The sequence below is a fragment of the Oncorhynchus masou genome, chromosome 6 (genome assembly GCF_036934945.1).
Source record: "Oncorhynchus masou masou isolate Uvic2021 chromosome 6, UVic_Omas_1.1, whole genome shotgun sequence".
NCBI lineage: Eukaryota > Metazoa > Chordata > Actinopteri > Salmoniformes > Salmonidae > Oncorhynchus > Oncorhynchus masou.
In genome coordinates, this window is record NC_088217.1 from 1,725,903 (window position 1) to 1,742,593 (window position 16,691).

The 16,691-nt window shown below is 47.5% G+C and overlaps 1 protein-coding gene across 3 annotated transcripts in view; it reads right to left on the minus strand.

The window, feature by feature from the left end:
• The window catches only part of ptpdc1a (protein tyrosine phosphatase domain containing 1a), a 90,866-nt gene that overhangs the window by 70,612 nt on the left and 3,563 nt on the right, over nt 1-16,691 (minus strand). For all 3 annotated transcript variants that reach the window (XM_064967375.1, XM_064967374.1, XM_064967373.1), the window contains one exon: nt 5,323-5,412. In XM_064967375.1, coding sequence (XP_064823447.1) covers nt 5,323-5,404 — 82 coding nt within the window. In that variant the 5' untranslated portion in view covers nt 5,405-5,412. The remainder of the gene's footprint in view (nt 1-5,322; nt 5,413-16,691) is intronic.

The window sequence follows — 16,691 nt, forward strand, 5'->3', positions numbered from 1 at the left end:
TCACCGCTGTCCTCAAGGTCCCTCAGCGTCTCCGCTGTCCTCAAGGTCCCTCAGCGTCACCGCTGTCCTCAAGGTCCCTCAGCGTCACCGCTGTCCTCAAGGTCCCTCAGCGTCACCGCTGTCCTCAAGGTCCCTCAGCGTCACCGCTGTCCTCAAGGTCCATCAGCGTCTCCGCTGTCCTCAAGGTCCCTCAGCGTCTCCGCTGTCCTCAAGGTCCCTCAGCGTCACCGCTGTCCTCAAGGTCCCTCAGCGTCACCGCTGTCCTCAAGGTCCCTCAGCGTCACCGCTGTCCTCAAGGTCCCTCAGCGTCACCGCTGTCCTCAAGGTCCCTCAGCGTCACCGCTGTCCTCAAGGTCCATCAGCGTCTCCGCTGTCCTCAAGGTCCATCAGCGTCTCCGCTGTCCTCAAGGTCCCTCAGCGTCTCCGCTGTCCTCAAGGTCCCCCTGCGGCTCCGCTGTCCTCAAGGTCCCCCTGCGTGTCCCCTGTCCTCAAGGTCCCCCTGTGTCTCCGCTGTACTCAAGGTCCCTCAGACTCCTTGTCTAACTGACACAGTCCTCCTAGCTGCCTCAGTCTAATCCTGTGCCATGGACCTAGTACAGCCCCCGCCTCTCCCTGCCCTGTCTAACCAGCCCCTCTCTCTCCCTGCCCTGTCTAACCAGCCCCTCTCTCTCCCTGCCCTGTCTAACCAGCCCCTCTCTCTCCCTGCCCTGTCTAACCAGCCCCTCTCTCTCCCTGCCCTGTCTAACCAGCCCCTCTCTCTCCCTGCCCTGTCTAACCAGCCCCTCTCTCTCCCTGCCCTGTCTAACCAGCCCCTCTCTCTCCCTGCCCTGTCTAACCAGCCCCTCTCTCTCCCTGCCCTGTCTAACCAGCCCCTCTCTCTCCCTGCCCTGTCTAACCAGCCCCTCTCTCTCCCTGCCCTGTCTAACCAGCCCCTCTCTCTCCCTGCCCTGTCTAACCAGCCCCTCTCTCTCCCTGTCATGTCTAACCAACCCCTCTCTCTCCCTGTCCTGTCTAACCAGCCCCTCTCTCTCCCTGTCCTGTCTAACCAGCCCCTCTCTCTCCCTGTCCTGTCTAACCAACCCCTCTCTCTCCCTGTCCTGTCTAACCAGCCCCTCTCTCTCCCTGTCCTGTCTAACCAGCCCCTCTCTCTCCCTGTCCTGTCTAACCAGCCCCTCTCTCTCCCTGCCCTGTCTAACCAGCCCCTCTCTCTCCCTGTCCTGTCTAAACAGCCACTCTCTCTCCCTGCCCTGTCTAACCAGCCCCTCTCTCTCCCTGTCCTGTCTAACCAGCCCCTCTCTCTCCCTGTCCAGTCTAAACAGCCCCTCTCTCTCCCTGCCCTGTCTAACCAGCCCCTCTCTCTCCCTGCCCTGTCTAACCAGCCCCTCTCTCTCCCTGCCCTGTCTAACCAGCCCCTCTCTCTCCCTGTCCTGTCTAAACAGCCACTCTCTCTCCCTGCCCTGTCTAACCAGCCCCTCTCTCTCCCTGTCCTGTCTAACCAGCCCCTCTCTCTCCCTGCCCTGTCTAACCAGCCCCTCTCTCTCCCTGTCCTGTCTAACCAGCCCCTCTCTCTCCCTGCCCTGTCTAACCAGCCCCTCTCTCTCCCTGCCCTGTCTAACCAGCCCCTCTCTCTCCCTGCCCTGTCTAACCAGCCCCTCTCTCTCCCTGCCCTGTCTAACCAGCCCCTCTCTCTCCCTGTCCTGTCTAACCTGTGTATTGACAGTCAGTGAGCCTGCATGCTGGCTAAACGGAGCGATCCAGTGACTCATCGCAGTACAGTAGCCCGCTGGCACAAAGAGAGGCCAATACAATTCATCATTACTTTCATCACACAGTCACTGTCCCCATGACAACCAACTCACTCCTAAATCCTCTGTGGGTGGGAGCCGGTATGTCGGTGTGTCTGTATGTTGCGGTGTTCATTATGGAGTGACAGTGGTGATGGAGTACTCCCATCACAGGGATCTGGTCTAAAGTAGTGCACTACATAGGGAATAGGTCCCATTTGGGGTCAAAAGTAGTGCACTACATAGGGAATAGGTCTCATTTGGGGCCGCCCTCAGCGACTAAACACAATGGGTTTGGAATGAAGCTGTTATTCTAGTGTTTACATCTCAACAACAATAAGAGTGGTTTATGGAACAGAATAACACAAAGAGATGTTGTTCTGATACAGAGAGAAGCTGCTGTTCAAACCTCCAGAGATCAGAGAGTTATAACGAGAGAGAGAGAGGCTGCTGTTCAAACCTCCAGAGATCAGAGAGTTATAACGAGAGAGAGAGAGAGAGAGAAGCTGCTGTTCAAACCTCCAGAGATCAGAGAGTTAGAGAGACAGACCTGTTGCCACAAGAAAAGGGCAACCAGTGAAGAACAAACACCATTGTAAATACAACCCATATTTATGCTTATTTATTTTCCCTTGTGTACTTTAACCATTTGTACATTGCTACAACACTGTACATATATATATATATATATAAATAAATAATTTGACATTTGTAATGTCTTTATTGCTTTGAAACTTCTGTATGAGTAATGTTTACTGTTCATTTTTGTTTGTTTCACTTTTGTATATTATCTACCTCACTTGCGTTGGCAATGTTAACACGTGTTTCCCATGCCAATAAAGCCCCTTGAATTGAATTGAGAGAGACAGAGAGACAGAGAGAGAGAGAGACAGCTGTGGGGATGTTTTTCAGTGGCAAGGTTTGGTCAGGATTTAGGAAAAGATGAACGGAGCAAATTACAGAGAGATCCTTGATGAAAACCTGCTCCAGAGCGCTCAGGACCTCAGACTGGGGTGAAGGTTCACCTTCCAACAGGACAACGACCCTAAGCACACAGCCAAGACAACGCAAGAGTGGCTTCGGGACAAGTCTCTGAATGTCCTTGAAGGGCCCAGCCAGAGCCCGGACACAGAGAGAAGAACAGGATTAACTACTCAAATGCAGATGTTTTATTTCACCTTTATTTAACCAGGTAGGCTAGTTGAGAACACCTTTATTTAACCAGATAGGCCAGTTGAGAACACCTTTATTTAACCAGGTAGGCCAGTTGAGAACAAGTTCTCATTTACAACTGCGACCTGGCCAAGATAAAGCAAAGCAGTGCAACAAACAACAACACAGAGTTACACATGGAATAAACAAACGTACAGTCAATAATACAATAGGGGGAAAAAAGTCTATATACATTGTGTGCAAATGGCGTGAGGTGGTAAGGCAATAAATGGGCCATAGTAGAAAACTAATTACAAAATAGCAGATTAACACTGGAGTGATAAATGATCAGATGGTCATGTACAGGTAGAGATATCGGTGTGCAAAAGAGCAGAAAAGTAAATAAATATAAAACAGTATGGGGATGAGGTAGGTAAAATTGGGTGGGCTATTTAACAATGGACTATGTACAGCTGCAGCGATCGGTTAGCTGCTCAGATAGCAGATGTTTAAAGTTGGTGAAGGAGATAAAAGTCTCCAACTTCAGCGATTTTTACAATTCGTTCCAGTCACAGGCAGCAGAGAACTGGAACGAAAGGCGGCCAAATGAGGTGTTAGCTTTAGGGATGATCAGTGAGATACACCTGCTGGAGCGCGTGCTATGGGTGGGTGTTGCCATCGTGACCAGTGAACTGAGATAAGGCGGGACTTTACCTAGCATGGCCTTGTAGATGACCTGGAGCCAGTGGGTCTGGCAACGAATATGTAGCGAGGGCCAGCCAACGAGAGCATACAGGTCACAGTAGTGGGTGGTATACGGTGCTTTAGTAACAAAACGGATGGCACTGGGATAAACTGCATCCAGTTTGCTGAGTAGAGTATTGGAAGCTATTTTGTAGATGACATCGCCGAAGTCGAGGATCGGTAGGATAGTCAGTTTTACAAGGGTAAGCTTGGCGGCGTGAGTGAAGGAGGCTTTGTTGCGGAATAGGAAGCCGATTCTAAATTTAATTTTGGATTGGAGATGATTAATGTGAGTCTGGAAGGAGAGTTTACAGTCTAGCCAGACACCGAGGTATTTGTAGTTGTCCACATATTCTAGGTCGTAACCGTCCAGAGTAGTGATGCTAGGTAGTGTGCCAAGCTTGTAGTGTCACACCCAAGAAGGCTCGAGGCTGTAATCGCTGCCAAAGGTTCTTCAACAAAGTACAGAGTAAAGGATCTGAATACTTATGTAAATGTAATATTGCAGTTTTTTTTTTATACATTTGCAAAAATGTCTAGAGAACTGTTTTTGCTTTGTCATTATGGGGTATTGTGTGTAGATTGATGAGGGTAAAAAAAAAACGTAATCCATTTTAGAGTAAGGCTGTAACGTAACAAAATGTGGAAAACGTTAAGGGGTCTGAATACTTTCCAAATGTACTACAAACACTGAGCACTTTGGATTGATATGGATTTGACGGGTTTTTTTAAAACATATATACTGAGGAAAAATCTAAACGCAACAATTTCAAAGATTTTGCTGAGTTACAGTTCATATAAGGAAATCAGTCAATTTAATTAAATTAATTAGGCCCTAATCCATGGATTTCACATGACTGGGATGGCCTGGGAGGGCATAGGCTGGGGAGCCAGGCTCAGCCAATCAGACTTTGTTTTCCCCACAATAGGGAAACACTCCTGTTTAATCAGCTTCTTGATAAACCACGTGTGTCAGGTGGATTATCTTGACAAAGGATTAAATACTAGCAGGGATGAAAACGTTTTGGTTGAAGGTGTCTAAAAACATTAAAGGTGTCTTTTTCTACAGAAACAGATTGTGCCTTTCTCTCAACAATATGAAGCAGATTATTCAGTCAATCTTTCACCTGTTCTTTATAATGGGGATATTATTCATCAAAGTGCAGCTGCTACTGTACCACTCTTAAACCTTTGGATGCCGTCTACCACAGTGCCCTTCGTTTTGTTACAGGTGACAGTTTTGATACTCGTCACTGCATGCAGTATCTATAGGTTGGCTGGACTTCACTAAAGACCCATCGATCTCTACATTCATAAACGTCCATCTTTTCTAACTTCCATGTTGAATTGCCTAACCTGTTCACAGAATTGGTTAACCCTTGAGATTCCTAGGCTTTCCTCTCCACCCAGGTAAATATGTTGTTAGTTTTTTATGCACCGTATTGCAGGAACAAGAGTCAAAAATACACCACTGGTCATAACTTTTAGGACACCGACTCATTCAAGGGTTTTTCTTCATTTTTTTATATTTTCTACATTGTAGAATAATATTGAAGACATCAAAACTATGAAATAACACATGGAGTAACAAACAAACGTGTACACGATAGACACATTACTACTGTAGAATAGTAACACCTACCTGTGTTCATGCTGTTGCCTGTGTTGAGGTCCCCAGAGGAAGAGTAGGGCACATCAGTCAGCAGGCTAACACCAGCCGCCATGGCACACTCTGGAAGAACAGAGGTAACAGGCTGTAACAGAGACAGGTAACACTAACGAACAGAAACACACACAGGTGAGGCTGTAACAGAGACAGGTAACACTAACGAACAGAAACACACACAGGTGAGGCTAAGACAGAGACAGGTAACACTAACGAACAGAAACACACACAGGTGAGGCTGTAACAGAGACAGGTAACACTAACAAACAGAAACACACACAGGTGAGGCTGTAACAGAGACAGGTAACACTAACGAACAGAAACACACACAGGTGAGGCTGTAACAGAGACAGGTAACACTAACAGGTGAGGCTGTAACAACAGAAACACACACAGGTGAGGCTGAGACAGAGACAGGTAACACTAACGAACAGAAACACACACAGGTGAGGCTGTAACAGAGACAGGTAACACTAACGAACAGAAACACACACAGGTGAGGCTGTAACAGAGACAGGTAACACTAACGAACAGAAACACACACAGGTGAGGCTAAGACAGAGACAGGTAACACTAACGAACAGAAACACACACAGGTGAGGCTGTAACAGAGACAGGTAACACTAACGAACAGAAACACACACAGGTGAGGCTGTAACAGAGACAGGTAACACTAACGAACAGAAACACACACAGGTGAGGCTGAGACAGAGACAGACAGGTAACACTAACGAACAGAAACACACACAGGTGAGGCTGTAACAGAGACAGGTAACACTAACGAACAGAAACACACACAGGTGAGGCTGTAACAGAGACAGGTAACACTAACGAACAGAAACACACACAGGTGAGGCTGAGACAGAGACAGAGACAGGCTAGGTAACACTAACGAACAGAAACACACACAGGTGAGGCTGAGACAGAGACAGGTAACACAAACGAACAGAAACACACACAGGTGAGGCTGAGACAGAGACAGGTAACACTAACGAACAGAAACACACACAGGTGAGGCTGAGACAGAGACAGGTAACACTAACGAACAGAAACACACACAGGTGAGGCTGAGACAGAGACAGGTAACACTAACGAACAGAAACACACACAGGTGAGGCTGAGACAGAGACAGGTAACACTAACGAACAGAAACACACACAGGTGAGGCTGAGACAGAGACAGGTAACACACAACAGGTGAACAGACAAACACACACAGGTGAGGCTGAGACAGAGACAGGTAACACTAACGAACAGAAACACACACAGGTGAGGCTGAGACAGAGACAGGTAAGGTAACACTAACGAACAGAAACACACACAGGTGAGGCTGAGACAGAGACAGGTAACACTAACGAACAGAAACACACACAGGTGAGGCTGTAACAGAGACAGGTAACACTAACGAACAGAAACACACACAGGTGAGGCTGTAACAGAGACAGGTAACACTAACGAACAGAAACACACACAGGTGAGGCTGAGACAGAGACAGGTAACACTAACGAACAGAAACACACACAGGTGAGGCTGCTGAACAGAGACAGGTAACACTAAGAACAGAAACACACACAGGTGAGGCTGTAACAGAGACAGGTAACACTAACGAACAGAAACACACACAGGTGAGGCTGTAACAGAGACAGGTAACACTAACGAACAGAAACACACAAGGTGAGGCTGAGACAGAGACAGGTAACACTAAAACAGAAACACACAGGTGAGGCTGTAACAGAGACAGGTAACACTAACGAACAGAAACACACACAGGTGAGGCTGAGACAGAGACAGGTAACACTAACGAACAGAAACACACACAGGTGAGGCTAACAGAGACAGGTAACACTAACGAACAGAAACACACACAGGTGAGGCTGTAACAGAGACAGGTAACACTAACGAACAGAAACACACACAGGTGAGGCTGTAACAGAGACAGGTAACACTAACGAACAGAAACACACACAGGTGAGGCTGTAACAGAGACAGGTAACACTAACGAACAGAAACACACACAGGTGAGGCTGTAACAGAGACAGGTAACACTAACGAACAGAAACACACACAGGTGAGGCTGTAACAGAGACAGGTAACACTAACGAACAGAAACACACACAGGTGAGGCTGAGACAGAGACAGGTAACACTAACGAACAGAAACACACACAGGTGAGGCTGTAACAGAGACAGGTAACACTAACGAACAGAAACACACACAGGTGAGGCTGAGACAGAGACAGGTAACACTAACGAACAGAAACACACACAGGTGAGGCTGAGACAGAGACAGAGACAGGTAACACTAACGAACAGAAACACACACAGGTGAGGCTGAGACAGAGACAGGTAACACTAACGAACAGAAACACACACAGGTGAGGCTGAGACAGAGACAGGTAACACTAACGAACAGAAACACACACAGGTGAGGCTGAGACAGAGACAGGTAACACTAACGAACAGAAACACACACAGGTGAGGCTGTAACAGAGACAGGTAACACTAACGAACAGAAACACACACAGGTGAGGCTGTAACAGAGACAGGTAACACTAACGAACAGAAACACACACAGGTGAGGCTGTAACAGAGACAGGTAACACTAACGAACAGAAACACACACAGGTGAGGCTGTAACAGAGACAGGTAACACTAACGAACAGAAACACACACAGGTGAGGCTGTAACAGAGACAGGTAACACTAACGAACAGAAACACACACAGGTGAGGCTGAGACAGAGACAGGTAACACTAACGAACAGAAACACACACAGGTGAGGCTGAGACAGAGACAGGTAACACTAACGAACAGAAACACACACAGGTGAGGCTGAGTAACACTAACGAACAGAAACACACACTGAGACAGAGACAGGTAACACTAACGAACAGAAACACACACAGGTGAGGCTGAGACAGAGACAGGTAACACTAACGAACAGAAACACACACAGGTGAGGCTGTAACAGAGACAGGTAACACTAACGAACAGAACACACACAGGTGAGGCTGTAACAGAGACAGGTAACACTAACGAACAGAAACACACACAGGTGAGGCTGTAACAGAGACAGGTAACACTAACGAACAGAAACACACACAGGTGAGGCTGTAACAGAGACAGGTAACACTAACGAACAGAAACACACACAGGTGAGGCTGTAACAGAGACAGGTAACACTAACGAACAGAAACACACACAGGTGAGGCTGAGACAGAGACAGGTAACACTAACGAACAGAAACACACACAGGTGAGGCTGTAACAGAGACAGGTAACACTAACGAACAGAAACACACACAGGTGAGGCTGAGACAGAGACAGGTAACACTAACGAACAGAAACACACACAGGTGAGGCTGTAACAGAGACAGACACACACACAGGTGAGGCTGAGACAGAGACAGGTAACACTAACGAACAGAAACACACACAGGTGAGGCTGAGACAGAGACAGGTAACACTAACGAACAGAAACACACACAGGTGAGGCTGAGACAGAGACAGGTAACACTAACGAACAGAAACACACACAGGTGAGGCTAAGACAGAGACAGGTAACAGGTGAGGCTAGACAGAGACAGAAACACACACAGGTGAGGCTGAGACAGAGACAGGTAACACTAACGAACAGACACACACACAGGTGAGGCTGTAACAGAGACAGGTAACACTAACGAACAGAAACACACACAGGTGAGGCTGTAACAGAGACAGGTAACACAAACGAACAGAAACACACACAGGTGAGGCTGTAACAGAGACAGGTAACACTAACGAACAGAAACACACACAGGTGAGGCTGTAACAGAGACAGGTAACACTAACGAACAGAAACACACACAGGTGAGGCTGTAACAGAGACAGGTAACACTAACGAACAGAAACACACACAGGTGAGGCTGTAACAGAGACAGGTAACACTAACGAACAGAAACACACACAGGTGAGGCTGAGACAGAGACAGGTAACACTAACGAACAGAAACACACACAGGTGAGGCTGTAACAGAGACAGGTAACACTAACGAACAGAAACACACACAGGTGAGGCTGTAACAGAGACAGGTAACACTAACGAACAGAAACACACACAGGTGAGGCTAAGACAGAGACAGGTAACACTAACGAACAGAAACACACACAGGTGAGGCTGTAACAGAGACAGGTAACACTAACGAACAGAAACACACACAGGTGAGGCTGTAACAGAGACAGGTAACACTAACGAACAGAAACACACACAGGTGAGGCTGTAACAGAGACAGGTAACACTAACGAACAGAAACACACACAGGTGAGGCTGTAACAGAGACAGGTAACACTAACGAACAGAAACACACACAGGTGAGGCTGAGACAGAGACAGGTAACACTAACGAACAGAAACACACACAGGTGAGGCTGTAACAGAGACAGGTAACACTAACGAACTGAAACACACACAGGTGAGGCTGTAACAGAGACAGGTAACACTAACGAACAGAAACACACACAGGTGAGGCTGAGATAGAGACAGGTAACACTAACGAACAGAAACACACACAGGTGAGGCTGTAAGAGACAGGTAACACTAACGAACAGAAACACACACAGGTGAGGCTAAGACAGAGAGACAGAGCCTGAGGCAGAGAGACAGCGAGCGAGACAGACAGGCACACAAACACCCTATATAATCCAACCCAGATCAGGACCCCACCCCTGCAGCAAGGACCTCAAAATGGCAGCCACACAAATGCCCAGGTTGTGAAAACAGACCCAACCAAGCCCCATCCATCGACCGAAGAGGCATTCACCAGACGCTCAGCATAACGTTGCACAGTATACCGAAGCATAGATTTTTTATTTTTTTATTTACGGTTTGATACTAGAATTTTTGGTACTTCATTCAAATGTGTCTCAGGTGATCGAGAGGATCAACTCTGTATCTGCCCCTTCATAGCACGAAGAGCAAAGAGCCTGCTCCACTTCCTGATTCATTACTAGAGCCGTCTGTCCACTTCCCGATTCATTACGAGAGCCGTCTGTCCACTTCCCGATTCATTACTAGAGCCGTCTGTCCACTTCCCGATTCATCACTAGAGCCGTCTGTCCACTTCCCGATTCATCACGAGAGCCGTCTGTCCACTTCCCGATTCATCACTAGAGCCGTCTGTCCACTTCCCGATTCATCACGAGAGCCGTCTGTCCACTTCCCGATTCATTACTAGAGCCGTCTGTCCACTTCCCGATTCATTACTAGAGCCGTCTGTCCACTTCCCGATTCATTACTAGAGCCGTCTGTCCACTTCCCGATTCATTACTAGAGCCGTCTGTTCACTTCCCGATTCATTACTAGAGCCGTCTGTCCACTTCCCGATTCATTACGAGAGCCGTCTGTCCACTTCCCGATTCATTACGAGAGCCGTCTGTCCACTTCCCGATTCATTACTAGAGCCGTCTGTCCACTTCCCGATTCATTACGAGAGCCGTCTGTCCACTTCCCGATTCATTACTAGAGCCGTCTGTCCACTTCCCGATTCATTACTAGAGCCGTCTGTCCACTTCCTGATTCATTACTAGAGCCGTCTGTCCACTTCCTGATTCATTACTAGAGCCGTCTGTCCACTTCCTGATTCATTACTAGAGCCGTCTGTCCACTTCCTGATTCATTACTAGAGCCGTCTGTCCACTTCCTGATTCATTACTAGAGCCGTCTGTCCACTTCCTGATTCATTACTAGAGCCGTCTGTCCACTTCCTGATTCATTACTAGAGCCGTCTGTCCACTTCCTGATTCATTACTAGAGCCGTCTGTCCACTTCCTGATTCATTACTAGAGCCGTCTGTCCACTTCCTGATTCATTACTAGAGCCGTCTGTCCACTTCCTGATTCATTACTAGAGCCGTCTGTCCACTTCCTGATTCATTACGAGAGCCGTCTGTCCACTTCCTGATTCATTACTAGAGCCGTCTGTCCACTTCCTGATTCATTACGAGAGCCGTCTGTCCACTTCCTGATTCATTACGAGAGCCGTCTGTCCACTTCCTGATTCATTACGAGAGCCGTCTGTCCACTTCCTGATTCATTACGAGAGCCGTCTGTCCACTTCCTGATTCATTACTAGAGCCGTCTGTCCACTTCCTGATTCATTACTAGAGCCGTCTGTCCACTTCCTGATTCATTACTAGAGCCGTCTGTCCACTTCCTGATTCATTACTAGAGCCGTCTGTCCACTTCCTGATTCATTACTAGAGCCGTCTGTCCACTTCCTGATTCATTACTAGAGCCGTCTGTCCACTTCCTGATTCATTACTAGAGCCGTCTGTCCACTTCCTGATTCATTACTAGAGCCGTCTGTCCACTTCCTGATTCATTACTAGAGCCGTCTGTCCACTTCCTGATTCATTACGAGAGCCGTCTGTCCACTTCCTGATTCATTACTAGAGCCGTCTGTCCACTTCCTGATTCATTACGAGAGCCGTCTGTCCACTTCCTGATTCATTACGAGAGCCGTCTGTCCACTTCCTGATTCATTACTAGAGCCGTCTGTCCACTTCCTGATTCATTACTAGAGCCGTCTGTCCACTTCCTGATTCATTACTAGAGCCGTCTGTCCACTTCCTGATTCATTACTAGAGCCGTCTGTCCACTTCCTGATTCATTACTAGAGCTGTCTGGCTGTGTTGTTAGCTCCCTGCTCATCATGTTGAACACAGCTCCACTTCCTGATTCATTACTAGAGCCGTCTGTCCACTTCCTGATTCATTACTAGAGCCGTCTGTCCACTTCCTGATTCATTACTAGAGCTGTCTGACTGTGTTGTTAGCTCCCTGCTCATCATGTTGAACACAGCTCCACTTCCTGATTCATTACTAGAGCCGTCTGTCCACTTCCTGATTCATTACTAGAGCTGTCTGTCCACTTCCTGATTCATTACTAGAGCTGTCTGGCTGTGTTGTTAGCTCCCTAATCATCATGTTACACAGCTCCAGGGATCTATCAGCACCCATTTAACACAGCTCTGCTCCGAGGCAGACTTCCTCCATGAGGAGGGATCTCAGATTACTATGAAACAGAACAAGAAACAGTTTGAAGAAAGCAGAATGATTCTAAGCCTAAACAGTATGGGGATGAGGTAGGTAAATTGGGTGGGCTATTTACAGATAGACTATGTACAGCTGCAGCGATCAGTTAGCTGTTCAGATTGCAGATGTTAAAAGTTGGTGAGGGAGATAAAAGGGAAAATTTACCATCCGCCAATGTGGCAGGTGAAATATACATTCTTACACGCCAATACCTACATCTACCTGCACGAGCCAATACCTACATCTACCTGCACGAGCCAATACCTACATCTACCTGCACGAGCCAATACCTACATCTACCTGCACGAGCCAATACCTACATCTACCTGCATTGGGCAGGGAGGGAGGATAGAACCAGCTGGGTTAGACTCAGCCTGAATCCACTAGCCAATACCTACATCTACCTGTATAGGGCAGGGAGGGAGGATAGAACCAGCTGGGTTAGACTCAGCCTGAATCCACTAGCCAATACCTACATCTACCTGTATAGGGCAGGGAGGGAGGATAGAACCAGCTGGGTTAGACTCAGCCTGAATCCACTAGCCAATACCTACATCTACCTGTATAGGGCAGGGAGGGAGGATAGAACCAGCTGGGTTAGACTCAGCCTGAATCCACTAGCCAATACCTACATCTACCTGTATAGGGCAGGGAGGGAGGATAGAACCAGCTGGTTTCGACTCAGCCTGAATCCACTAGCCAGGGAGGGAGTGAACATAAGCTATAATTACATTTTCAAATATTAAAATGGGGTCATGGGACAAAAAAGCTAGCATGTTATTTCTGTGTGCTAGTCCATTGTGGAGGGAAGCTAGCATGTTCTTTCTATGTGCTAGTACATTGTGGAGGGAAGCTAGCATGTTCTTTCTATGTGCTAGTCCATTGTGGAGGGAAGCTAGCAAGTTCTTTCTATGTGCTAGTCCATTGTGGAGGGAAGCTAGCATGTTCTTTCTATGTGCGAGTCCATTGTGGAGGGAAGCTAGCATGTTCTTTCTGTGTGCTAGTCCATTGTGGAGGGAAGCTAGCATGTTCTTTCTATGTGCTAGTACATTGTGGAGGGAAGCTAGCATGTTCTTTCTGTGTGCTAGTCCATTGTGGAGGGAAGCTAGCATGTTCTTTCTGTGTGCTAGTCCATTGTGGAGGGAAGCTAGCATGTTTTTTCTATGTGCGAGTCCATTGTGGAGGGAAGCTAGCATGTTCTTTCTGTGTGCTAGTACATTGTGGAGGGAAGCTAGCATGTTCTTTCTGTGTGCTAGTCCATTGTGGAGGGAAGCTAGCATGTTCTTTCTGTGTGCTAGTACATTGTGGAGGGAAGCTAGCATGTTCTTTCTATGTGCTAGTACATTGTGGAGGGAAGCTAGCATGTTCTTTCTATGTGCTAGTCCATTGTGGAGGGAAGCTAGCAAGTTCTTTCTGTGTGCTAGTCCATTGTGGAGGGAAGCTAGCATGTTCTTTCTATGTGCTAGTCCATTGTGGAGGGAAGCTAGCATGTTCTTTCTGTGTGCTAGTCCATTGTGGAGGGAAGCTAGCATGTTCTTTCTGTGTGCGAGTCCATTGTGGAGGGAAGCTAGCATGTTCTTTCTATGTGCTAGTCCATTGTGGAGGGAAGCTAGCATGTTCTTTCTGTGTGCTAGTCCATTGTGGAGGGAAGCTAGCATGTTCTTTCTGTGTGTGAGTCCATTGTGGAGGGAAGCTAGCATGTTCTTTCTGTGTGCTAGTCCATAGCATGTTCTTTCTGTGGAGTACATTGTGGAGGGAAGCTAGCATGTTCTTTCTGTGTGCTAGTACATTGTGGAGTCCATTGGAAGCTAGCATGTTCTTTCTGTGTGCTAGTCCATTGTGGAGGGAATGCTAGCATGTTCTTTCTGTGTGCTAGTCCATTGTGGAGGGAAGCTAGCATGTTTTTTCTGTGTGCTAGTCCATTGTGGAGGGAAGCTAGCATGTTCTTTCTGTGTGCTAGTACATTGTGGAGGGAAGCTAGCATGTTCTTTCTGTGTGCTAGTCCATTGTGGAGGGAAGCTAGCATGTTCTTTCTTGTGCTAGTACATTGTGGAGGGCTAGCATGTTCTTTCTGTGTGCTAGTCCATTGTGGAGGGAAGCTAGCATGTTCTTTCTGTGTGCTAGTACATTGTGGAGGGGAATGTTCTTTCTAGCATGTTCTTTCTATGTGCTAGTCCATTGTGGAGGGAAGCTAGCATGTGCTAGTCTTTCTATGTGCTAGTACATTGTGGAGGGAAGCTAGCATGTTCTTTCTATGTGCTAGTACATTGTGGAGGGAAGCATTGTGCTAGTACATTGTGGAGGAAGCTAGCATGTTCTTTCTGTGTGCTAGTCCATTGTGGAGGGAAGCTAGCATGTTCTTTCTATGTGCTAGTCCATTGTGGAGGGAAGCTAGCATGTTCTTTCTATGTGCTAGTCCATTGTGGAGGGAAGCTAGCATGTTCTTTCTATGTGCTAGTCCATTGTGGAGGAAAGCTAGCATGTTCTTTCTATGTGCTAGTTCATTGTGGAGGGAAGCTAGCATGTTCTTTCTGTGTGCTAGTTCATTGTGGAGGGAAGCTAGCATGTTCTTTCTGTGTGCTAGTTCATTGTGGAGGGAAGCTAGCATGTTCTTTCTTTGTGCTAGTCCATTGTGGAGGAAAGCTAGCATGTTTTAAGCCTATTTTCTTGCCAAACCTCTGTTTTACTGGTAATATAGACATTGAATTGTTCAGACGTCCTCTTCACTTGGACCTTGACCTTTTCTGTTGGAATATTTATTTTGCATCTGGATTCCGTTGGAGTTTCCTTTTTGTTGGCTTTTTTCGGCCTTATTTCTTAGGATAACTTTGGACTTGGAATTTCATACCAGGACTAAAAGGTTCAACCGGAGGTGCTGGTAGGAGTTAGCTTTCTAACAGTGATGTTGACTCATTTGTTGTTGATCATTGAATTATTATTTTGTTGTTTTTATGCTGAGCCCCATTTGATTTTTCCTGTCAATACACCATTGCACTGAACACGTTTCCTAATCTTTATTTCTGACAAGGTTGTGTGGTTTACTCAGGTTTGGTACAGAAAATGGCACCCCAGATGGGCCAATCCGGCTGCAAGACTGACTTCAATGTGGTCCACAGGAAGGGAAAGCCCAACACGACCTGATGCCTTGTCCTGTTCTCTCTCGCCACCTGACTCGATAGCTGCTGCCTGTATAATGAGTGAGACTATCCAACCTTCCAGCCGATTGGTCAGAGACTGCAGATGCGCAAGCCACTGACAAGGAGATGCAAGTTGTCATAGACAAGGTCAAGAAGGGAAGTCAAGACCAGGCCGAAACCCCTGCATCCTGGAAAATGACGACATGTTCAGACAGATACCAGGGCAGAGCTTTGGTTACCTGTCCTAGAGACCTCCTGTTCAGACAGATACCAGGACAGAGCTGTGGTTACCTGTCCTAGAGACCTCCTGTCCTAGAGACCTCCTGTTCAGACAGATACCAGGACAGAGCTGTGGTTACCTGTCCTAGAGACCTCCTGTCCTAGAGACTCCTGTTCAGACAGATACCAGGACAGAGCTGTGGTTACCTGTCCTAGAGACCTCCTGTCCTAGAGACTCCTGTTCAGACAGATACCAGGACAGAGCTGTGGTTACCTGTCCTAGAGACCTCCTGTCCTAGAGACTCCTGTTCAGACAGATACCAGGACAGAGCTGTGGTTACCTGTCCTAGAGACCTCCTGTTCAGACAGATACCAGGACAGAGCTGTGGTTACCTGTCCTAGAGACCTCCTGTCCTAGAGACTCCTGTTCAGACAGATACCAGGACAGAGCTGTGGTTACCTGTCCTAGAGACCTCCTGTTCAGACAGATACCAGGACAGAGCTGTGGTTACCTGTCCTAGAGACCTCCTGTCCTAGAGACCTCCTGTTCAGACAGATACCAGGACAGAGCTGTGGTTACCTGTCCTAGAGACCTCCTGTCCTAGAGACTCCTGTTCAGACAGATACCAGGACAGAGCTGTGGTTACCTGTCCTAGAGACCTCCTGTCCTAGAGACTCCTGTTCAGACAGATACCAGGACAGAGCTTTGGTTACCTGTCCTAGAGACCTCCTGTCCTAGAGACTCCTGTTCAGACAGATACCAGGACAGAGCTGTGGTTACCTGTCCTAGAGACCTCCTGTCCTAGAGACTCCTGTTCAGACAGATACCAGGACAGAGCTGTGGTTACCTGTCCTAGAGACCTCCTGTCCTAGAGACTCCTGTTCAGACAGATACCAGGACAGAGCTGTGGTTACCTGTCCTAGA